The 21,351-nt window shown below is 36.1% G+C and overlaps 2 protein-coding genes across 2 annotated transcripts; both read right to left on the bottom strand.

Annotated features, from left to right (window-relative positions):
- Window positions 1-5,931: 5,931 nt before the first annotated feature.
- LOC139567145 (uncharacterized) lies at window positions 5,932-8,374 on the bottom strand. The gene is made up of 3 exons (XM_071388624.1): window positions 8,366-8,374; window positions 7,765-8,032; window positions 5,932-7,216 (listed from the first exon to the last, which is right to left on the bottom strand). The coding sequence occupies exons 1-3, from the start codon at window positions 8,372-8,374 to the stop codon at window positions 6,306-6,308; spliced, it is 1,188 nt and encodes a 395-aa protein (XP_071244725.1). The 3' UTR covers window positions 5,932-6,305.
- A 7,436-nt stretch (window positions 8,375-15,810) lies between these two features.
- LOC139567144 (uncharacterized) lies at window positions 15,811-17,968 on the bottom strand. Its single transcript, XM_071388623.1, has 2 exons — window positions 17,635-17,968; window positions 15,811-17,086 (listed from the first exon to the last, which is right to left on the bottom strand). Exons 1-2 carry the CDS (start codon window positions 17,966-17,968, stop codon window positions 16,176-16,178), a joined length of 1,245 nt encoding a protein of 414 aa, XP_071244724.1. The 3' UTR covers window positions 15,811-16,175.
- Between the last annotated feature and the right edge of the window lie 3,383 nt (window positions 17,969-21,351).

Genomic DNA, 21,351 nt, shown 5'->3' with positions numbered 1-21,351 from the left:
CTACAAACTAATATGACCTACAAACTAATATGAACTACAAACTAATATGAACTACAAACTAATATGACCAACAAACTAATATGACCAACAAACTAATATGACCTACAAACTAATATGACCAACAAACTAATGTGAACTAATATGACCAACAAACTAATTCGACCAACAAACTAATACGACCAACAAACTAATATGACCTAAAAACTAATATGACCAACAAACTAATATGACCTACAAACTAATATGACCAACAAACTAATGTGAACTAATATGACCAACAAACTAATTCGACCAACAAACTAATACGACCTAAAAACTAATATGACCTAAAAACTAATATACCAACAAACTAATATGACCTAAAAACTAATATGACCAACAAACTAATATGACCTACAAACTAATATGATCTACAAACTAATATGACCAACAAACTAATATTTCCTACAAACTAATATGACCTACAAACTAATATGACCTACAAACTAATATGACCAACAAACTAATACGACCTACAAACTAATACGACCTACAAACTAATACGACCAACAAACTAATACGACCAACAAACTAATATGACCAACAAACTAATATACCAACAAACTAATATGACCTAAAAAACTAATATGACCTACAAACTAATACGACCTACAAACTAATATGACCTACAAACTAATACGACCAACAAACTAATATGACCTACAAACTAATATGACCTACAAACTAATATACCAACAAACTAATACGACCAACAAACTAATACGACCAACAAACTAATATGACCTACAAACTAATATACCAACAAACTAATACGACCAACAAACTAATACGACCTACAAACTAATACGACCTACAAACTAATACGACCTACAAACTAATACGATCAACAAACTAATTCGACCTACAAACTAATACGACCTACAAACTAATATGACCTACAAACTAATACGACCAACAAACTAATACGATCAACAAACTAATACGATCAACAAACTAATACGACCAACAAACTAATATGACCTACAAACTAATACGATCAACAAACTAATACGACCAACAAACTAATACGACCAACAAACTAATACGACCTACAAACTAATACGACCAACAAACTAATATGACCTACAAACTAATACGACCAACAAACTAATACGATCAACAAACTAATACGATCAACAAACTAATACGACCAACAAACTAATATGACCTACAAACTAATACGATCAACAAACTAATACGATCAACAAACTAATACGATCAACAAACTAATACGACCAACAAACTAATACGACCTACAAACTAATACGACCTACAAACTAATACGACCTACAAACTAATTCGACCTACAAACTAATATGACCTACAAACTAATACGACCTACAAACTAATACGACCTACAAACTAATATACCAACAAACTAATATGACCTACAAACTAATATGACCTACAAACTAATATGAACTACAAACTAATATGAACTACAAACTAATATGACCAACAAACTAATATGACCAACAAACTAATATGACCTACAAACTAATATGACCAACAAACTAATGTGAACTAATATGACCAACAAACTAATTCGACCAACAAACTAATACGACCAACAAACTAATATGACCTAAAAACTAATATGACCAACAAACTAATATGACCTACAAACTAATATGACCAACAAACTAATGTGAACTAATATGACCAACAAACTAATTCGACCAACAAACTAATACGACCTAAAAACTAATATGACCTAAAAACTAATATACCAACAAACTAATATGACCTAAAAACTAATATGACCAACAAACTAATATGACCTACAAACTAATATGATCTACAAACTAATATGACCAACAAACTAATATTTCCTACAAACTAATATGACCTACAAACTAATATGACCTACAAACTAATATGACCAACAAACTAATATGACCTACGAACTAATATGACCTACAAACTAATACGACCTACAAACTAATATGACCTACAAACTAATATGACCTACAAACTAATATGACCAACAAACTAATATGACCTACAAACTAATATGACCTACAAACTAATATGACCAACAAACTAATATGACCTACAAACTAATATGACCTACAAACTAATATGACCAACAAACTAATATGACCTACAAACTAATATGACCTACGAACTAATATGACCTACAAACTAATATGACCTACAAACTAATATGACCAACAAACTAATATGACCTACAAACTAATATGACCAACAAACTAATATGACCTACAAACTAATATGACCTACAAACTAATATGACCAACAAACTAATATGACCTACAAACTAATATGACCTACAAACTAATATGACCAACAAACTAATATGACCTACGAACTAATATGACCTACAAACTAATACGACCTACAAACTAATATGACCTACAAACTAATACGACCAACAAACTAATATGACCTACAAACTAATATGACCTACAAACTAATATACCAACAAACTAATACGACCAACAAACTAATACGACCAACAAACTAATATGACCTACAAACTAATATACCAACAAACTAATACGACCAACAAACTAATACGACCTACAAACTAATACGACCTACAAACTAATACGACCAACAAACTAATACGACCAACAAACTAATATGACCAACAAACTAATATACCAACAAACTAATATGACCTAAAAAACTAATATGACCAACAAACTAATATGAACTACAAACTAATATGACCTACAAACTAATATACCAACAAACTAATACGACCAACAAACTAATACGACCTACAAACTAATACGACCTACAAACTAATACGACCTACAAACTAATACGACCAAAAAACTAATATGAACTACAAACTAATATGACCTACAAACTAATATGACCAACAAACTAATATGACCAACAAACTAATATGAACTACAAACTAATGTGACCTACAAACTAATATGACCTACAAACTAATATGACCAACAAACTAATATGACCTACAAACTAATATGACCAACAAACTAATATGAACTACAAACTAATGTGACCTACAAACTAATATGACCTACAAACTAATACAAACTAATGTGACCTACAAACTAATATGACCAACAAACTAATACAAACTAATATGACCTAGAAACTAATGTGACCAACAAACTAATATGAACTACAAACTAATGTGACCTACAAACTAATATGACCTACAAACTAATATGACCTACAAAAAAATGTACCAACAAACTAATATGACCTACAAACTAATATGAACTACAAACTAATGTGACCTACAAACTAATACAATCAAATATACCAACAAACTAATATGACCTACAAACTAATACAAACAAATATACCAACAAACTAATACGACCTACAAACTAATACAAACTAATATACCAACAAACTAATATGACCAACAAACTAATATGAACTACAAACTAATGTGACCTACAAACTAATATGACCAACAAACTAATACGACCAACAAACTATTATACCAACAAACTAGTGTTTTAGCTGTGCAAGTACTACAGTCAATATGTTGATAGAACTTCAGCAGCCTAGTCCCATATTTGCTTTGTTAAAATCCCCAGCTACAATAAATGCAGCCTCTGGATATGTGGTTTCCAGTTTGCATAAAGTCCAGGAAAGTTATTTGATGGCCTCTGGAATCAGTTGAATTGCTTTGGTGAGAGCGAACCAAGGATCTGCTTCCGTGTCGTATTCCTGGTCGTAATGCTGGTAGTTCTGGTGAGTTACCGCCGCTCTGATATCCAATAGTTTTTCCCGGCTGTATGTAATGACACAAAACATTGCCTGAGCTAATAATGTAAAATAGAATACATCAACAACAAAAAAATACTGCAAAGTTTCCTAAGAGCTAGTCGCGAGGCCACCATCTCCGTCGGCGCCATCTCTACTGATTGTGCCTCCATACTTCTGTAAGTTTGTATGACGTTCAGACGAGGCCCTTGACACTTGTGGGGGTCATAGAGCAAAACTAGAATACCCTCTTTCCACAGTGGGGACACATTAGTTTGTAAACCAGACGGTTTGGACGCCACAAACAGAAGTTGGCACAAATCCTCTGAAACTGGTAGGGGTTGTAAAGACAAACAGAGACCACCATCGTATTTGTCAGAGTCTCCTCTTTCCACAGAGTTGTCATAAGTTTGTAGGCCGTTCGGACGCTACAGAAGTTTTCGTCAGAAGACCGATTTCTGGGATATTTCCTGGTCTGACAAACACTGCTTTAGCTCTGCTACCTTTCATTGCAGATGAAAACCGTCAGATACTCTGCCCTCTGTGGAATATAGCCTAGCCAGGCGGCAGGGAAACTCGAGGAACTCCGTTCAAGAGAGAATACTGTTACGGGGCTCCCGTGTGGCGCAGTGGTCTAAGGCACTGCATCGCAGTGCTAGCTGTGCCACTGGAGATTCTGGTTAAATACATGTGTTATTAGGGATAACTTGAAACAGTGTTGATACGGCATGTTAATTGCTGTGCAGGTTATGGAGTTTGTTTATTGTCACTGATCTAACTGCTGTGCCGCCCCCTGCAAGTTATGGAGTTCGTCATGAAGTGTGACATTGACATCCGTAAGGACCTGTACACCAACAATGTCCTATCTGGTGGTACCACCATGTCCCCTGGTATCGGTAACCACATACGGAGGACCTGTACGCCAACAATGTCCTGTCTGGTGGTACCACCATGTTCCCTGGTATCGGTGACCACAGGCAGAAAGAGATCGCAGCACCATGAAGATCAAGGTAAATGGCTGAGAACAGGCCTACAACACACACGTTACTGTCATCATAATACTTTAAATCACCTGTAGGATTATAGCCACTGTGTGGTCACCGATACCAGGAAACATGGTGTTTTAGCTCATAGATTCATTCATTCATTGGCAAGGACATTCTGGAATTGGAGCCTTGACCACTGGCGATTTTTCTCTTGGATCCTTGGAGCGCTTTCTTATAACAAAAATACAACATTCACAACAGCTGCATGAAAAAAGCCAACTGTAAAGGGACGTTGACCAAAACGTATTTCCAGACATATGTAACCCCATACGTTAAAGTTAAAGGGTTTACCTCTCATCTCCAGCAGTGAGTCTTCAGGCCAAATCAAACCAAACGTGAATGAGCGTGTACAAACTGGAATTACAATGCACGGTAGTGAATGACAGACAACAGACTGGCCGCGAGCGTCACAGCAGTCAACAGCTTTAAATTAGAAAGCAATTCTATATTTCTGGAGTCTACGCAAAGCAATGCTGGTAAAAGGAGCGGATAAATTGCCGGAAAATAGACTGTTTGTGCTTTGTTAGGTTTGGAATTGTGACATGTATAGTTAAAAAGTGTCTATTTAGAGTTGCTAAGTTGAACTGTCAGTGACAATAATACATATTTGAAAACAATGACATTATTTCTATCTTTGTTGATTTCGGGCTCAGGCATAAAGCCTAGACAGGCGGCTGGGAAACTCAAGGATCTCCGATCAAGAGAGAATACTGTTACGGGGCTCCCGAGTGGTGCCGTGGTCTAAGGCACTGCATCGCAGTGATAGCTGTAACTACTTGATGATCAAGTCAAAGGAAACATATCCTACAATCTGCAAGACACCCAGACGTTGTCAAATGTGAGTTATCAGTGAAACAAAGCTTTAGGAATGTTATTTATCAGATTCTTACATTATCCACCTTAATGTGCATCTGTGAGCTTTGTCCTCTCCCATTCCTGGTCATTATAATAGACATGGTAATGTACAGTAGGTGTTATCAGATTCTTACATTATCCACCTTAATGTGCATCTGTGAGCTTTGTACTCTCCCATTCCTGGTCATTATAATATAAATGATAATGTACAGTAGGTGTTATCAGGCCTTTGTGATAAGGTCAAGCATTCAATGAATTAAAAGGTACAATGTTCTCATTTGATATGCTTTCTTTATTGATTAACATAATGATCAGTGTTACACAGGAATCATTTTAATTGTATTACTTTGCTCAGGTTTTTCAAAATAATATCTGACTAACACAATGCTACATAAAACCTTACAACCCCTTGGTATATTCAGAAGAATTAAACCTGCTGCTAAAATATAATTTCTATAATTCTATTGTTAATTGATTGAAAACAACATTAAAGAAAACTTTCTAAATGATCTCTGACAGTGACTTTATGACATAAAAGCTAACATTGTGTCAGAAAAATATTTAAAAATTAAACAGATAAATTGCCATGCAAAAGCTAATATCTGGCACAATTTTGGGCTGATTCTGCCTCTCCAACTCAGGGTTTTATTTGCCATACCAGAGGTAGAGGGGCATACCATTGTTGCCAGTATTCAGATTTTTATCGATGAGGATCAAGCCGGCCTCCTTATAAGGACAAACATCCTTGTTGTTGGATGTAACGGTCAAGGCCTTGATCGGGAGAGATCCAACTTTCTTGAACCAGACCATCACTGGCTGACCGCTTGTTCCATCATTGAGGTTAACATTCACCACGGTGAAACCAGCGTTCTGTAGGATGGAATCCTGTGCATGGTTGATGGATGCATCCATCCCGGTGATCCCGCCGCCCATTTCAGTGGATTGACGGTACCAGAGGAAGATGGGGTTTCCTCCAGAACCTCTGTTGAGATCTTCATCCATCCGGATGTAGCCCTCTTTGAAAAGGTTCATGTGTTGTTGAACTGAGGTGGTGGCAGCAACGTCACAGATGTAGGTCTCACTCTTTCTCTTCAACCAGAGGGTGATGAAATCTCCTGGGTTACCGCGGTTCAGATTGCAAGGTAGCCTTTCCCAGCCGAGCTTGAATTGAGCGGCCTCTTTGTTCTCATCAGTGGTGAGGAAGAGATCTTCAATGGGATTGTCGTACTTAGGGCTTGCACCACTATGGTACCACAGCTGGATGACGTCTCCGTGTGTTCCAGAGTTGAGGTTTGCTGGGAGCTCAGTGAACCCTGCTTTTTTCAGGTCCTCTTTCATTTTATCAGTGAATGAAAACTGGACTCTGGTGATGGGTTCACCACTGCCATTTCTGAACCAGATGTAAACTTTAGTGGTGGATGAATTGCCTTGGTTGAGGTTGACATTTGTCTTTTGATAGCCTTGGCCATGAAGCTCTTTCTCCTTTTCAGGGCTAGTGGAGATTGCAATTTCTGTGATGTATTTAGAAGCCATTTTGTGTCGTTGGAGACAAGTGTCTGTAAAGTGAGAATACAGAGTGACATTGGTCAACACATCATATGAAGCATGAAATGACACACTAAATACACCAAAGACCAGGACATCTGATAAGTATAACATATGAAGGAATCAGCGACCAGCTTTACTAAGTATTTTCTACAGGTGTCCTAAAGGGGAAACAGGGCTTGATAAAATTATGACTTCAAGGATGCACAAAAACACCCTAAACAGATACTAAAACAGACATTTGGTCTCGTCTGAGTCAAATGATTCATTATAAACATATATAAATGAATTGGTTAACTGAAAAAACAACACTAAAAGACATTATCACACATCAGGAGTGGTAACACTGCCCCCTAGAGGACTTCATTAGTCATGAATTTGTTTTCGTCTTACATCAATTCTGATCCACATTGAAGACTCTGATTCTTTGATCATCTGAATCAGGTGTTATGGTGTTAGTGGAACAAGTGAAACCCATGTATCCCACCACCACCCTTTATAGTAACACAGACATACTCATATACACATCAGAACCCTTCATTGGAAGTCATTTCTTTACCTGCGATGTTGAGTTCTTCCTCTGTTCTGGAGTGTCTTCTCTGGGAGAATGTGTCTTCTCTGGGAGAATGTGTCTTCTCTGGGTGAATGTGTCTTCTCTGGGAGAATGTGTCTTCTCTGGGAGAATGTGTCTTCTCTGGGAGAAAGTGTCTTCTCTGGGAGAACGTGTCTTCTCTGGGAGAAAATGTCTTCTCTGGGAGAAAGTGTCTTCTCTGGGAGAATGTGTCTTCTCTGGGAGAAAGTGTCTTCTCTGGGTGAAAGTGTCTTCTCTGGGAGAAAGTGTCACATCGAAGAGCTGAGTGTCTCTTTTATACATTTTCTCCAGTTAAGTTGGCAAAAAATTCACCTATCAGAGTTCTACAGAATACATATTCCTAGGAACTGTATCTCTCCTCCATTCAGAGTACTACACAATACATATTCCTAGGAACTATATCTCTCCTCCATTCAGAGTTCTAAACAATACTTATTCCTAGGAACTGTATCTCTCCTCCATTCACCTATCAGAGTTCTACAGAACAGATATTCCTAGGAACCTTCTATTTCCTCCTCCTCAGATTACACCCCTCCTCTAGTCATATCTCAACCTGTCTATCCATTACCCAGTTCATGTCTCCTTTTGACCCTGACCTTAAAGTTGGAATCCATAGAGGTGAAACTGCCACGTCAGTTTGCGATATTAAAACACAGACGTTAATTCAAACAACAAAGAACAAAAATTATTATCGGACATCGTTCCACATGATTACCTGAACAATAGAACAGCAGAGTATGTACTATGATTTAGTATTTGTTATTTATATATACATATTGTTTTAGAGGGTAGATCATATTTAATATTGCAGATAGATAGTGGCTTCTATCAGTGTAATTGTCTGCATCATTTCCAATCCCTCATATATATATTTTTATTATATTTTCTTTATGTATTATTTTGCCCCTGACGGAATCTAAAACAAAAATCTAGAAAATCACATTGTATGATTTTTAAGTAATTAATTTGCATTTTATTGCATGACATAAGTATTTGATACATCAGAAAAGCAGAACTTAAAATTTGGTACAGAAACCTTTGTTTGCAATTACAGAGATCATACGTTTCCTGTAGTTCTTGACCAGGTTTGCACACACTGCAGCAGGGATTTACCAAAATAAGTGATCTAATGACTCTACCTCCTCACAGCAAAATCTGCAGAGCTGGGATGGTTGTATCCCCCATATATATAACATTCTATTGGTTGAGAGAATGTTGTATAATAATTACAAATGAAACACTCTAAGTTTTGAATCAGGGGTCATTTTATGTATCAGTTCATAAATCATGTTCCAAGGAATTGATACAATGGAAATCTCTTCCCAACAATTTTGCAACCTGGTATATTTTCTTTATCACCATTTTCTTTAAACAATTTTGTTTCTTAATCCTTAGCCTAAAAGGTTTGGGGCCCTGCGGAAATCTAATTAACATAATAAAATAATACAATCTGTCTGTTTAGAGATATTGGGTTGGATGTGTCTCAATCCACCACATCAGCCGATGTCGCAATTCCGCATCTTTAGTGAAAAGTGTCAGAGCTGGAGTGTTGTTTGTCAGACCATGAGACATCCTGAAAATCTGTCTTCTCATGAAAATGTCTGTCGCGTCCGAACGGTTCGGTCTACAAACTAATACGACCTACAAACTAATACCACCTACAAACTAATACGATCAACAAACTAATTCGGTCTACAAACTAATACGACCTACAAACTAATACGACCTACAAACTAATTCGACCTACAAACTAATACGACCTACAAACTAATACGATCAACAAACTAATTCGACCTACAAAGTAATACGACCTACAAACTAATATGACCTACAAACTAATACGACCAACAAACTAATACGATCAACAAACTAATACGATCAACAAACTAATACGACCAACAAACTAATATGACCTACAAACTAATACGATCAACAAACTAATACGACCAACAAACTAATACGACCAACAAACTAATATGACCTACAAACTAATACGACCAACAAACTAATATGACCTACAAACTAATACGACCAACAAACTAATACGATCAACAAACTAATACGATCAACAAACTAATACGACCAACAAACTAATATGACCTACAAACTAATACGATCAACAAACTAATACGATCAACAAACTAATACGATCAACAAACTAATACGACCAACAAACTAATACGACCTACAAACTAATACGACCTACAAACTAATTCGACCTACAAACTAATATGACCTACAAACTAATACGACCTACAAACTAATATGACCTACAAACTAATACGATCAACAAACTAATACGATCAACAAACTAATACGATCAACAAACTAATACGACCAACAAACTAATACGACCTACAAACTAATACGACCTACAAACTAATTCGACCTACAAACTAATATGACCTACAAACTAATACGACCTACAAACTAATATGACCTACAAACTAATATACCAACAAACTAATATGACCTACAAACTAATATGACCAACAAACGAATATGAACTACAAACTAATATGAACTACAAACTAATATGAACTACAAACTAATATGAACTACAAACTAATATGACCAACAAACTAATATGACCAACAAACTAATATGACCTACAAACTAATATGACCAACAAACTAATGTGAACTAATATGACCAACAAACTAATTCGACCAACAAACTAATACGACCAACAAACTAATATGACCTAAAAACTAATATGACCAACAAACTAATATGACCTACAAACTAATATGACCAACAAACTAATGTGAACTAATATGACCAACAAACTAATTCGACCAACAAACTAATACGACCTAAAAACTAATATGACCTAAAAACTAATATACCAACAAACTAATATGACCTAAAAACTAATATGACCAACAAACTAATATGACCTACAAACTAATATGATCTACAAACTAATATGACCAACAAACTAATACTTCCTACAAACTAATATGACCTACAAACTAATATGACCTACAAACTAATATGACCAACAAACTAATATGACCTACGAACTAATATGACCTACAAACTAATACGACCTACAAACTAATATGACCTACAAACTAATATGACCTACAAACTAATATGACCAACAAACTAATATGACCTACAAACTAATATGACCTACAAACTAATATGACCAACAAACTAATATGACCTACAAACTAATATGACCTACAAACTAATATGACCAACAAACTAATATGACCTACAAACTAATATGACCTACGAACTAATATGACCTACAAACTAATATGACCTACAAACTAATATGACCAACAAACTAATATGACCTACAAACTAATATGACCAACAAACTAATATGACCTACAAACTAATATGACCTACAAACTAATATGACCAACAAACTAATATGACCTACAAACTAATATGACCTACAAACTAATATGACCAACAAACTAATATGACCTACGAACTAATATGACCTACAAACTAATACGACCTACAAACTAATATGACCTACAAACTAATACGACCAACAAACTAATATGACCTACAAACTAATATGACCTACAAACTAATATACCAACAAACTAATACGACCAACAAACTAATACGACCAACAAACTAATATGACCTACAAACTAATATACCAACAAACTAATACGACCAACAAACTAATACGACCTACAAACTAATACGACCTACAAACTAATACGACCAACAAACTAATACGACCAACAAACTAATATGACCAACAAACTAATATACCAACAAACTAATATGACCTACAAACTAATATGACCTACAAACTAATATGACCAACAAACTAATATGAACTACAAACTAATATGACCTACAAACTAATATACCAACAAACTAATACGACCAACAAACTAATACGACCTACAAACTGATACGACCTACAAATTAATACGACCTACAAACTAATACGACCAAAAAACTAATATGACCTACAAACTAATACAAACAAATATACCAACAAACTAATATGACCTACAAACTAATACAAACAAATATACCAACAAACTAATACGACCTACAAACTAATACAAACTAATATACCAACAAACTAATACAAACTAATACGAACTACAAACTAATATGAACTACAAACTAATATGACCAACAAACGAATATGACCTACAAACTAATGTGACCTACAAACTAATATGACCAACAAACTAATATGACCTACAAAAAAATATACCAACAAACTAATATGACCTACAAACTAATATGACCAACAAACTAATACAAACTAATATGACCTACAAACTAATATGACCAACAAACTAATACAAACTAATATGACCTACAAACTAATATGACCTACAAACTAATATGAACTACAAACTAATGTGACCTACAAACTAATATGACCAACAAACTAATATGACCTACAAAAAAATATACCAACAAACTAATATGACCTACAAACTAATATGACCAACAAACTAATACAAACTAATATGACCTACAAACTAATATGACCTACAAACTAATATGACCTACAAAAAAATATACCAACAAACTAATATGACCTACAAACTAATATGACCAACAAACTAATACAAACTAATATGACCTACAAACTAATATGACCAACAAACTAATACAAACTAATATGACCTACAAACTAATATGACCAACAAACTAATATGACCTACAAACTAATATGACCTACAAACTAATATGACCTACAAACTAATATGACCAACAAACTAATATGACCTACAAACTAATATGACCTACAAACTAATATGACCAACAAACTAATATGACCTACAAACTAATATGACCTACAAACTAATATGACCAACAAACTAATATGAACTACAAACTAATGTGACCTACAAACTAATATGACCTACAAACTAATACAAACTAATATGACCTGCAAACTAATATGACCAACAAACTAATATGAACTACAAACTAATGTGACCTACAAACTAATATGACCTACAAACTAATATGACCAACAAACTAATATGAACTACAAACTAATGTGACCTACAAACTAATATGACCTACAAACTAATACAAACTAATGTGACCTACAAACTAATATGACCAACAAACTAATACAAACTAATATGACCTAGAAACTAATATGACCAACAAACTAATATGACCTACAAACTAATATGACCTACAAACTAATATGACCTACAAACTAATATGACCTACAAACTAATATGACCTACAAACTAATATGACCAACAAACTAATATGAACTACAAACTAATGTGACCTACAAACTAATATGACCTACAAACTAATATGACCTACAAAAAAATATACCAAAAAACTAATATGACCTACAAACTAATATGAACTACAAACGAATGTGACCTACAAACTAATACAAACAAATATACCAACAAACTAATATGACCTACAAACTAATACAAACAAATATACCAACAAACTAATACGACCTACAAACTAATACAAACTAATATACCAACAAACTAATATGACCAACAAACTAATATGAACTACAAACTAATGTGACCTACAAACTAATATGACCAACAAACTAATACGACCAACAAACTATTATACCAACAAACTAGTGTTTTAGCTGTGCAAGTACTACAGTCAATATGTTGATAGAACTTCAGCAGCCTAGTCCCATATTTGCTTTGTTAAAATCCCCAGCTACAATAAATGCAGCCTCTGGATATGTGGTTTCCAGTTTGCATAAAGTCCAGGAAAGTTATTTGATGGCCTCTGGAATCAGTTGAATTGCTTTGGTGAGAGCGAACCAAGGATCTGCTTCCGTGTCGTATTCCTGGTCGTAATGCTGGTAGTTCTGGTGAGTTACCGCCGCTCTGATATCCAATAGTTTTTCCCGGCTGTATGTAATGACACAAAACATTGCCTGAGCTAATAATGTAAAATAGAATACATCAACAACAAAAAAATACTGCAAAGTTTCCTAAGAGCTAGTCGCGAGGCCACCATCTCCGTCGGCGCCATCTCTACTGATTGTGCCTCCATACTTCTGTAAGTTTGTATGACGTTCAGACGAGGCCCTTGACACTTGTGGGGGTCATAGAGCAAAACTAGAATACCCTCTTTCCACAGTGGGGACACATTAGTTTGTAAACCAGACGGTTTGGACGCCACAAACAGAAGTTGGCACAAATCCTCTGAAACTGGTAGGGGTTGTAAAGACAAACAGAGACCACCATCGTATTTGTCAGAGTCTCCTCTTTCCACAGAGTTGTCATAAGTTTGTAGGCCGTTCGGACGCTACAGAAGTTTTCGTCAGAAGACCGATTTCTGGGATATTTCCTGGTCTGACAAACACTGCTTTAGCTCTGCTACCTTTCATTGCAGATGAAAACCGTCAGATACTCTGCCCTCTGTGGAATATAGCCTAGCCAGGCGGCAGGGAAACTCGAGGAACTCCGTTCAAGAGAGAATACTGTTACGGGGCTCCCGTGTGGCGCAGTGGTCTAAGGCACTGCATCGCAGTGCTAGCTGTGCCACTGGAGATTCTGGTTAAATACATGTGTTATTAGGGAGAACTTGAAACAGTGTTGATACGGCATGTTAATTGCTGTGCAGGTTATGGAGTTTGTTTATTGTCACTGATCTAACTGCTGTGCCGCCCCCTGCAAGTTATGGAGTTCGTCATGAAGTGTGACATTGACATCCGTAAGGACCTGTACACCAACAATGTCCTATCTGGTGGTACCACCATGTCCCCTGGTATCGGTAACCACATACGGAGGACCTGTACGCCAACAATGTCCTGTCTGGTGGTACCACCATGTTCCCTGGTATCGGTGACCACAGGCAGAAAGAGATCGCAGCACCATGAAGATCAAGGTAAATGGCTGAGAACAGGCCTACAACACACACGTTACTGTCATCATAATACTTTAAATCACCTGTAGGATTATAGCCACTGTGTGGTCACCGATACCAGGAAACATGGTGTTTTAGCTCATAGATTCATTCATTCATTGGCAAGGACATTCTGGAATTGGAGCCTTGACCACTGGCGATTTTTCTCTTGGATCCTTGGAGCGCTTTCTTATAACAAAAATACAACATTCACAACAGCTGCATGAAAAAAGCCAACTGTAAAGGGACGTTGACCAAAACGTATTTCCAGACATATGTAACCCCATACGTTAAAGTTAAAGGGTTTACCTCTCATCTCCAGCAGTGAGTCTTCAGGCCAAATCAAACCAAACGTGAATGAGCGTGTACAAACTGGAATTACAATGCACGGTAGTGAATGACAGACAACAGACTGTCCGCGAGCGTCACAGCAGTCAACAGCTTTAAATTAGAAAGCAATTCTATATTTCTGGAGTCTACGCAAAGCAATGCTGGTAAAAGGAGCGGATAAATTGCCGGAAAATAGACTGTTTGTGCTTTGTTAGGTTTGGAATTGTGACATGTATAGTTAAAAAGTGTCTATTTAGAGTTGCTAAGTTGAACTGTCAGTGACAATAATACATATTTGAAAACAATGACATTATTTCTATCTTTGTTGATTTCGGGCTCAGGCATAAAGCCTAGACAGGCGGCTGGGAAACTCAAGGATCTCCGATCAAGAGAGAATACTGTTACGGGGCTCCCGAGTGGTGCCGTGGTCTAAGGCACTGCATCGCAGTGATAGCTGTAACTACTTGATGATCAAGTCAAAGGAAACATATCCTACAATCTGCAAGGCACCCAGACGTTGTCAAATGTGAGTTATCAGTGAAACAAAGCTTTAGGAATGTTATTTATCAGATTCTTACATTATCCACCTTAATGTGCATCTGTGAGCTTTGTCCTCTCCCATTCCTGGTCATTATAATAGACATGGTAATGTACAGTAGGTGTTATCAGATTCTTACATTATCCACCTTAATGTGCATCTGTGAGCTTTGTACTCTCCCATTCCTGGTCATTATAATATAAATGATAATGTACAGTAGGTGTTATCAGGCCTTTGTGATAAGGTCAAGCATTCAATGAATTAAAAGGTACAATGTCCTCATTTGATATGCTTTCTTTATTGATTAACATAATGATCAGTGTTACACAGGAATCATTTTAATTGTATTACTTTGCTCAGGTTTTTCAAAATAATATCTGACTAACACAATGCTACATAAAACCTTACAACCCCTTGGTATATTCAGAAGAATTAAACCTGCTGCTAAAATATAATTTCTATAATTCTATTGTTAATTGATTGAAAACAACATTAAAGAAAACTTTCTAAATGATCTCTGACAGTGACTTTATGACATAAAAGCTAACATTGTGTCAGAAAATATTTAAAAATTAAACAGATAAATTGCCATGCAAAAGCTAATATCTGGCACAATTTTGGGCTGATTCTGCCTCTCCAACTCAGGGTTTTATTTGCCATACCAGAGGTAGAGGGGCATACCATTGTTGCCAGTATTCAGATTTTTATCGATGAGGATCAAGCCGGCCTCCTTATAAGGACAACCATCCTTGTTGTTGGATGTAACGGTCAAGGCCTTGATCGGGAGAGATCCAACTTTCTTGAACCAGACCATCACTGGCTGACCGCTTGTTCCATCATTGAGGTTAACATTCACCACGGTGAAACCAGCGTTCTGTAGGATGGAATCCTGTGCATGGTTGATGGATGCATCCATCCCGGTGATCCCGCCGCCCATTTCAGTGGATTGACGGTACCAGAGGAAGATGGGGTTTCCTCCAGAACCTCTATTGAGATCTTCATCCATCCGGATGTAGCCCTCTTTGAAAAGGTTCATGTGTTGTTGAACTGAGGTGGTGGCAGCAACGTCACAGATGTAGGTCTCACTCTTTCTCTTCAACCAGAGGGTGATGAAATCTCCTGGGTTACCGCGGTTCAGATTGCAAGGTAGCCTTTCCCAGCCGAGCTTGAATTGAGCGGCCTCTTTGTTCTCATCAGTGGTGAGGAAGAGATCTTCAATGGGAATGTCGTACTTAGGGCTTGCACCACTATGGTACCACAGCTGGATGACGTCTCCGTGTGTTCCAGAGTTGAGGTTTGCTGGGAGCTCAGTGAACCCTGCTTTTTTCAGGTCCTCTTTCATTTTATCAGTGAATGAAAACTGGACTCTGGTGATGGGTTCACCACTGCCATTTCTGAACCAGATGTAAACTTTAGTGGTGGATGAATTGCCTTGGTTGAGGTTGACATTTGTCTTTTGATAGCCTTGGCCATGAAGCTCTTTCTCCTTTTCAGGGCTAGTGGAGATTGCAATTTCTGTGATGTATTTAGAAGCCATTTTGTGTCGTTGGAGACAAGTGTCTGTAAAGTGAGAATACAGAGTGACATTGGTCAACACATCATATGAAGCATGAAATGACACACTAAATACACCAAAGACCAGGACATCTGATAAGTATAACATATGAAGGAATCAGCGACCAGCTTTACTAAGTATTTTCTACAGGTGTCCTAAAGGGGAAACAGGGCTTGATAAAATTATGACTTCAAGGATGCACAAAAACACCCTAAACAGATACTAAAACAGACATTTGGTCTCGTCTGAGTCAAATGATTCATTATAAACATATATAAATGAATTGGTTAACTGAAAAAACAACACTAAAAGACATTATCACACATCAGGAGTGGTAACACTGCCCCCTAGAGGACTTCATTAGTCATGAATTTGTTTTCGTCTTACATCAATTCTGATCCACATTGAAGACTCTGATTCTTTGATCATCTGAATCAGGTGTTATGGTGTTAGTGGAACAAGTGAAACCCATGTATCCCACCACCACCCTTTATAGTAACACAGACATACTCATATACACATCAGAACCCTTCATTGGAAGTCATTTCTTTACCTGCGATGTTGAGTTCTTCCTCTGTTCTGGAGTGTCTTCTCTGGGTGAATGTGTCTTCTCTGGGAGAATGTGTCTTCTCTGGTAGAATGTGTCTTCTCTGGTAGAATGTGTCTTCTCTGGGAGAATGTGTCTTCTCTGGGAGAATGTGTCTTCTCTGGGAGAATGTGTCTTCTCTGGGAGAATGTGTCTTCTCTGGGAGAATGTGTCTTCTCTGGGAGAAAGTGTCTTCTCTGGGAGAAAGTGTCTTCTCTGGGAGAAAGTGTCTTCTCTGGGAGAAAGTGTCTTCTCTGGGAGAAAGTGTCACATCGAAGAGCTGAGTGTCTCTTTTATACATTTTCTCCAGTTAAGTTGGCAAAAAATTCACCTATCAGAGTTCTACAGAATACATATTCCTAGGAACTGTATCTCTCCTCCATTCAGAGTACTACACAATACATATTCCTAGGAACTGTATCTCTCCTCCATTCAGAGTTCTAAACAATACTTATTCCTAGGAACTGTATCTCTCCTCCATTCACCTATCAGAGTTCTACAGAACAGATATTCCTAGGAACCTTCTATTTCCTCCTCCTCAGATTACACCCCTCCTCTAGTCATATCTCAACCTGTCTATCCATTACCCAGTTCATGTCTCCTTTTGACCCTGACCTTAAAGTTGGAATCCATAGAGGTGAAACTGCCACGTCAGTTTGCGATATTAAAACACAGACGTTAATTCAAACAACAAAGAACAAAAATTATGATCGGACATCGTTCCACATGATTACCTGAACAATAGAACAGCAGAGTATGTACTATGATTTAGTATTTGTTATTTATATATACATATTGTTTTAGAGGGTAGATCATATTTAATATTGCAGATAGATAGTGGCTTCTATCAGTGTAATTGTCTGCATCATTTCCAATCCCTCATATATATATTTTTATTATATTTTCTTTATGTATTATTTTGCCCCTGACGGAATCTAAAACAAAAATCCAGAAAATCACATTGTATGATTTTTAAGTAATTAATTTGCATTTTATTGCATGACATAAGTATTTGATACATCAGAAAAGCAGAACTTAAAATTTGGTACAGAAACCTTTGTTTGCAATTACAGAGATCATACGTTTCCTGTAGTTCTTGACCAGGTTTGCACACACTGCAGCAGGGATTTACCAAAATAAGTGATCTAATGACTCTACCTCCTCACAGCAAAATCTGCAGAGCTGGGATGGTTGTATCCCCCATATATATAACATTCTATTGGTTGAGAGAATGTTGTATAATAATTACAAATGAAACACTCTAAGTTTTGAATCAGGGGTCATTTTATGTATCAGTTCATAAATCATGTTCCAAGGAATTGATACAATGGAAATCTCTTCCCAACAATTTTGCAACCTGGTATATTTTCTTTATCACCATTTTCTTTAAACAATTTTGTTTCTTAATCCTTAGCCTAAAAGGTTTGGGGCCCTGCGGAAATCTAATTAACATAATAAAATAATACAATCTGTCTGTTTAGAGATATTGGGTTGGATGTGTCTCAATCCACCACATCAGCCGATGTCGCAATTCCGCATCTTTAGTGAAAAGTGTCAGAGCTGGAGTGTTGTTTGTCAGACCATGAGACATCCTGAAAATCTGTCTTCTCATGAAAATGTCTGTCGCGTCCGAACGGTTCGGTCTACAAACTAATACGACCTACAAACTAATACCACCTACTAACTAATACGACCTACAAACTAATACGATCAACAAACTAATTCGGTCTACAAACTAATACGACCTACAAACTAATACGACCTACAAACTAATTCGACCTACAAACTAATACGACCTACAAACTAATACGATCAACAAACTAATTCGACCTACAAACTAATACGACCTACAAACTAATATGACCTACAAACTAATACGACCAACAAACTAATACGATCAACAAACTAATACGATCAACAAACTAATACGACCAACAAACTAATATGACCTACAAACTAATACGATCAACAAACTAATACGACCAACAAACTAATACGACCAACAAACTAATATGACCTACAAACTAATATGACCAACAAACTAATGTGAACTAATATGACCAACAAACTAATTCGACCAACAAACTAATACGACCAACAAACTAATATGACCTAAAAACTAATATGACCAACAAACTAATATGACCTACAAACTAATATGATCTACAAACTAATATGACCAACAAACTAATACGACCTACAAACTAATTCGACCTACAAACTAATACGACCTACAAACTAATACGATCAACAAACTAATTCGACCTACAAACTAATACGACCTACAAACTAATATGACCTACAAACTAATACGGCCAACAAACTAATACGATCAACAAACTAATACGATCAACAAACTAATACGACCAACAAACTAATATGACCTACAAACTAATACGATCAACAAACTAATACGACCAACAAACTAATACGACCAACAAACTAATATGACCTACAAACTAATACGATCAACAAACTAATACGATCAACAAACTAATACGACCAACAAACTAATATGACCTACAAACTAATACGACCAACAAACTAATACGATCAACAAACTAATACGATCAACAAACTAATACGATCAACAAACTAATACGACCAACAAACTAATACGACCTACAAACTAATACGACCTACAAACTAATTCGACCTACAAACTAATATGACCTACAAACTAATACGACCTACAAACTAATATGACCTACAAACTAATATACCAACAAACTAATATGACCTACAAACTAATATGACCAACAAACAAATATGAACTACAAACTAATATGAACTACAAACTAATAAGAACTACAAACTAATATGAACTACAAACTAATATGACCAACAAACTAATATGACCAACAAACTAATATGACCTACAAACTAATATGACCAACAAACTAATGTGAACTAATATGACCAACAAACTAATTCGACCAACAAACTAATACGACCAACAAACTAATATGACCTAAAAACTAATATGACCAACAAACTAATATGACCTACAAACTAATATGATCTACAAACTAATATGACCAACAAACTAATACTTCCTACAAACTAATATGACCTACAAACTAATATGACCTACAAACTAATATGACCTACAAACTAATATGACCAACAAACTAATATGACCTACGAACTAATATGACCTACAAACTAATACGACCTACAAACTAATATGACCTACAAACTAATACGACCAACAAACTAATATGACCTACAAACTAATATGACCTACAAACTAATATACCAACAAACTAATACGACCAACAAACTAATATGAACTACAAACTAATATGACCTACAAACTAATATGACCAACAAACTAATATGAACTACAAACTAATGTGACCTACAAACTAATATGACCTACAAACGAATACAAACTAATATGACCTACAAACTAATATGACCAACAAACTAATATGAACTACAAACTAATATGACCAACAAACTAATATGACCAACAAACTAATATGAACTACAAACTAATGTGACCTACAAACTAATATGACCTACAAACTAATATGACCAACAAACTAATATGACCTACAAACTAATATGACCAACAAACTAATATGAACTACAAACTAATGTGACCTACAAACTAATATGACCTACAAACTAATACAAACTAATGTGACCTACAAACTAATATGACCAACAAACTAATAC

Source organism: Salvelinus alpinus, unplaced genomic scaffold, assembly GCF_045679555.1.
Source record: "Salvelinus alpinus unplaced genomic scaffold, SLU_Salpinus.1 scaffold_56, whole genome shotgun sequence".
NCBI lineage: Eukaryota > Metazoa > Chordata > Actinopteri > Salmoniformes > Salmonidae > Salvelinus > Salvelinus alpinus.
Note: the sequence above shows the minus strand (reverse complement) of the source record. Positions and strands in the feature narration are given on the sequence as shown.

Excerpts from the sequence above, each read along its gene's own strand:
- LOC139567145 (XM_071388624.1), bottom strand. Across the intron at positions 7,217-7,764 it reads GGAAGAACTCAACATCGCAG|ACACTTGTCTCCAACGACAC; the intron begins GTAAAGAAATGA and ends CTCACTTTACAG.
- LOC139567144 (XM_071388623.1), bottom strand. The coding sequence starts at position 17,968 with ATGTATAAAAGAGACACTCAGCTCTTCGATGTGACACTTTCTCCCAGA. Across the intron at positions 17,087-17,634 it reads GGAAGAACTCAACATCGCAG|ACACTTGTCTCCAACGACAC; the intron begins GTAAAGAAATGA and ends CTCACTTTACAG.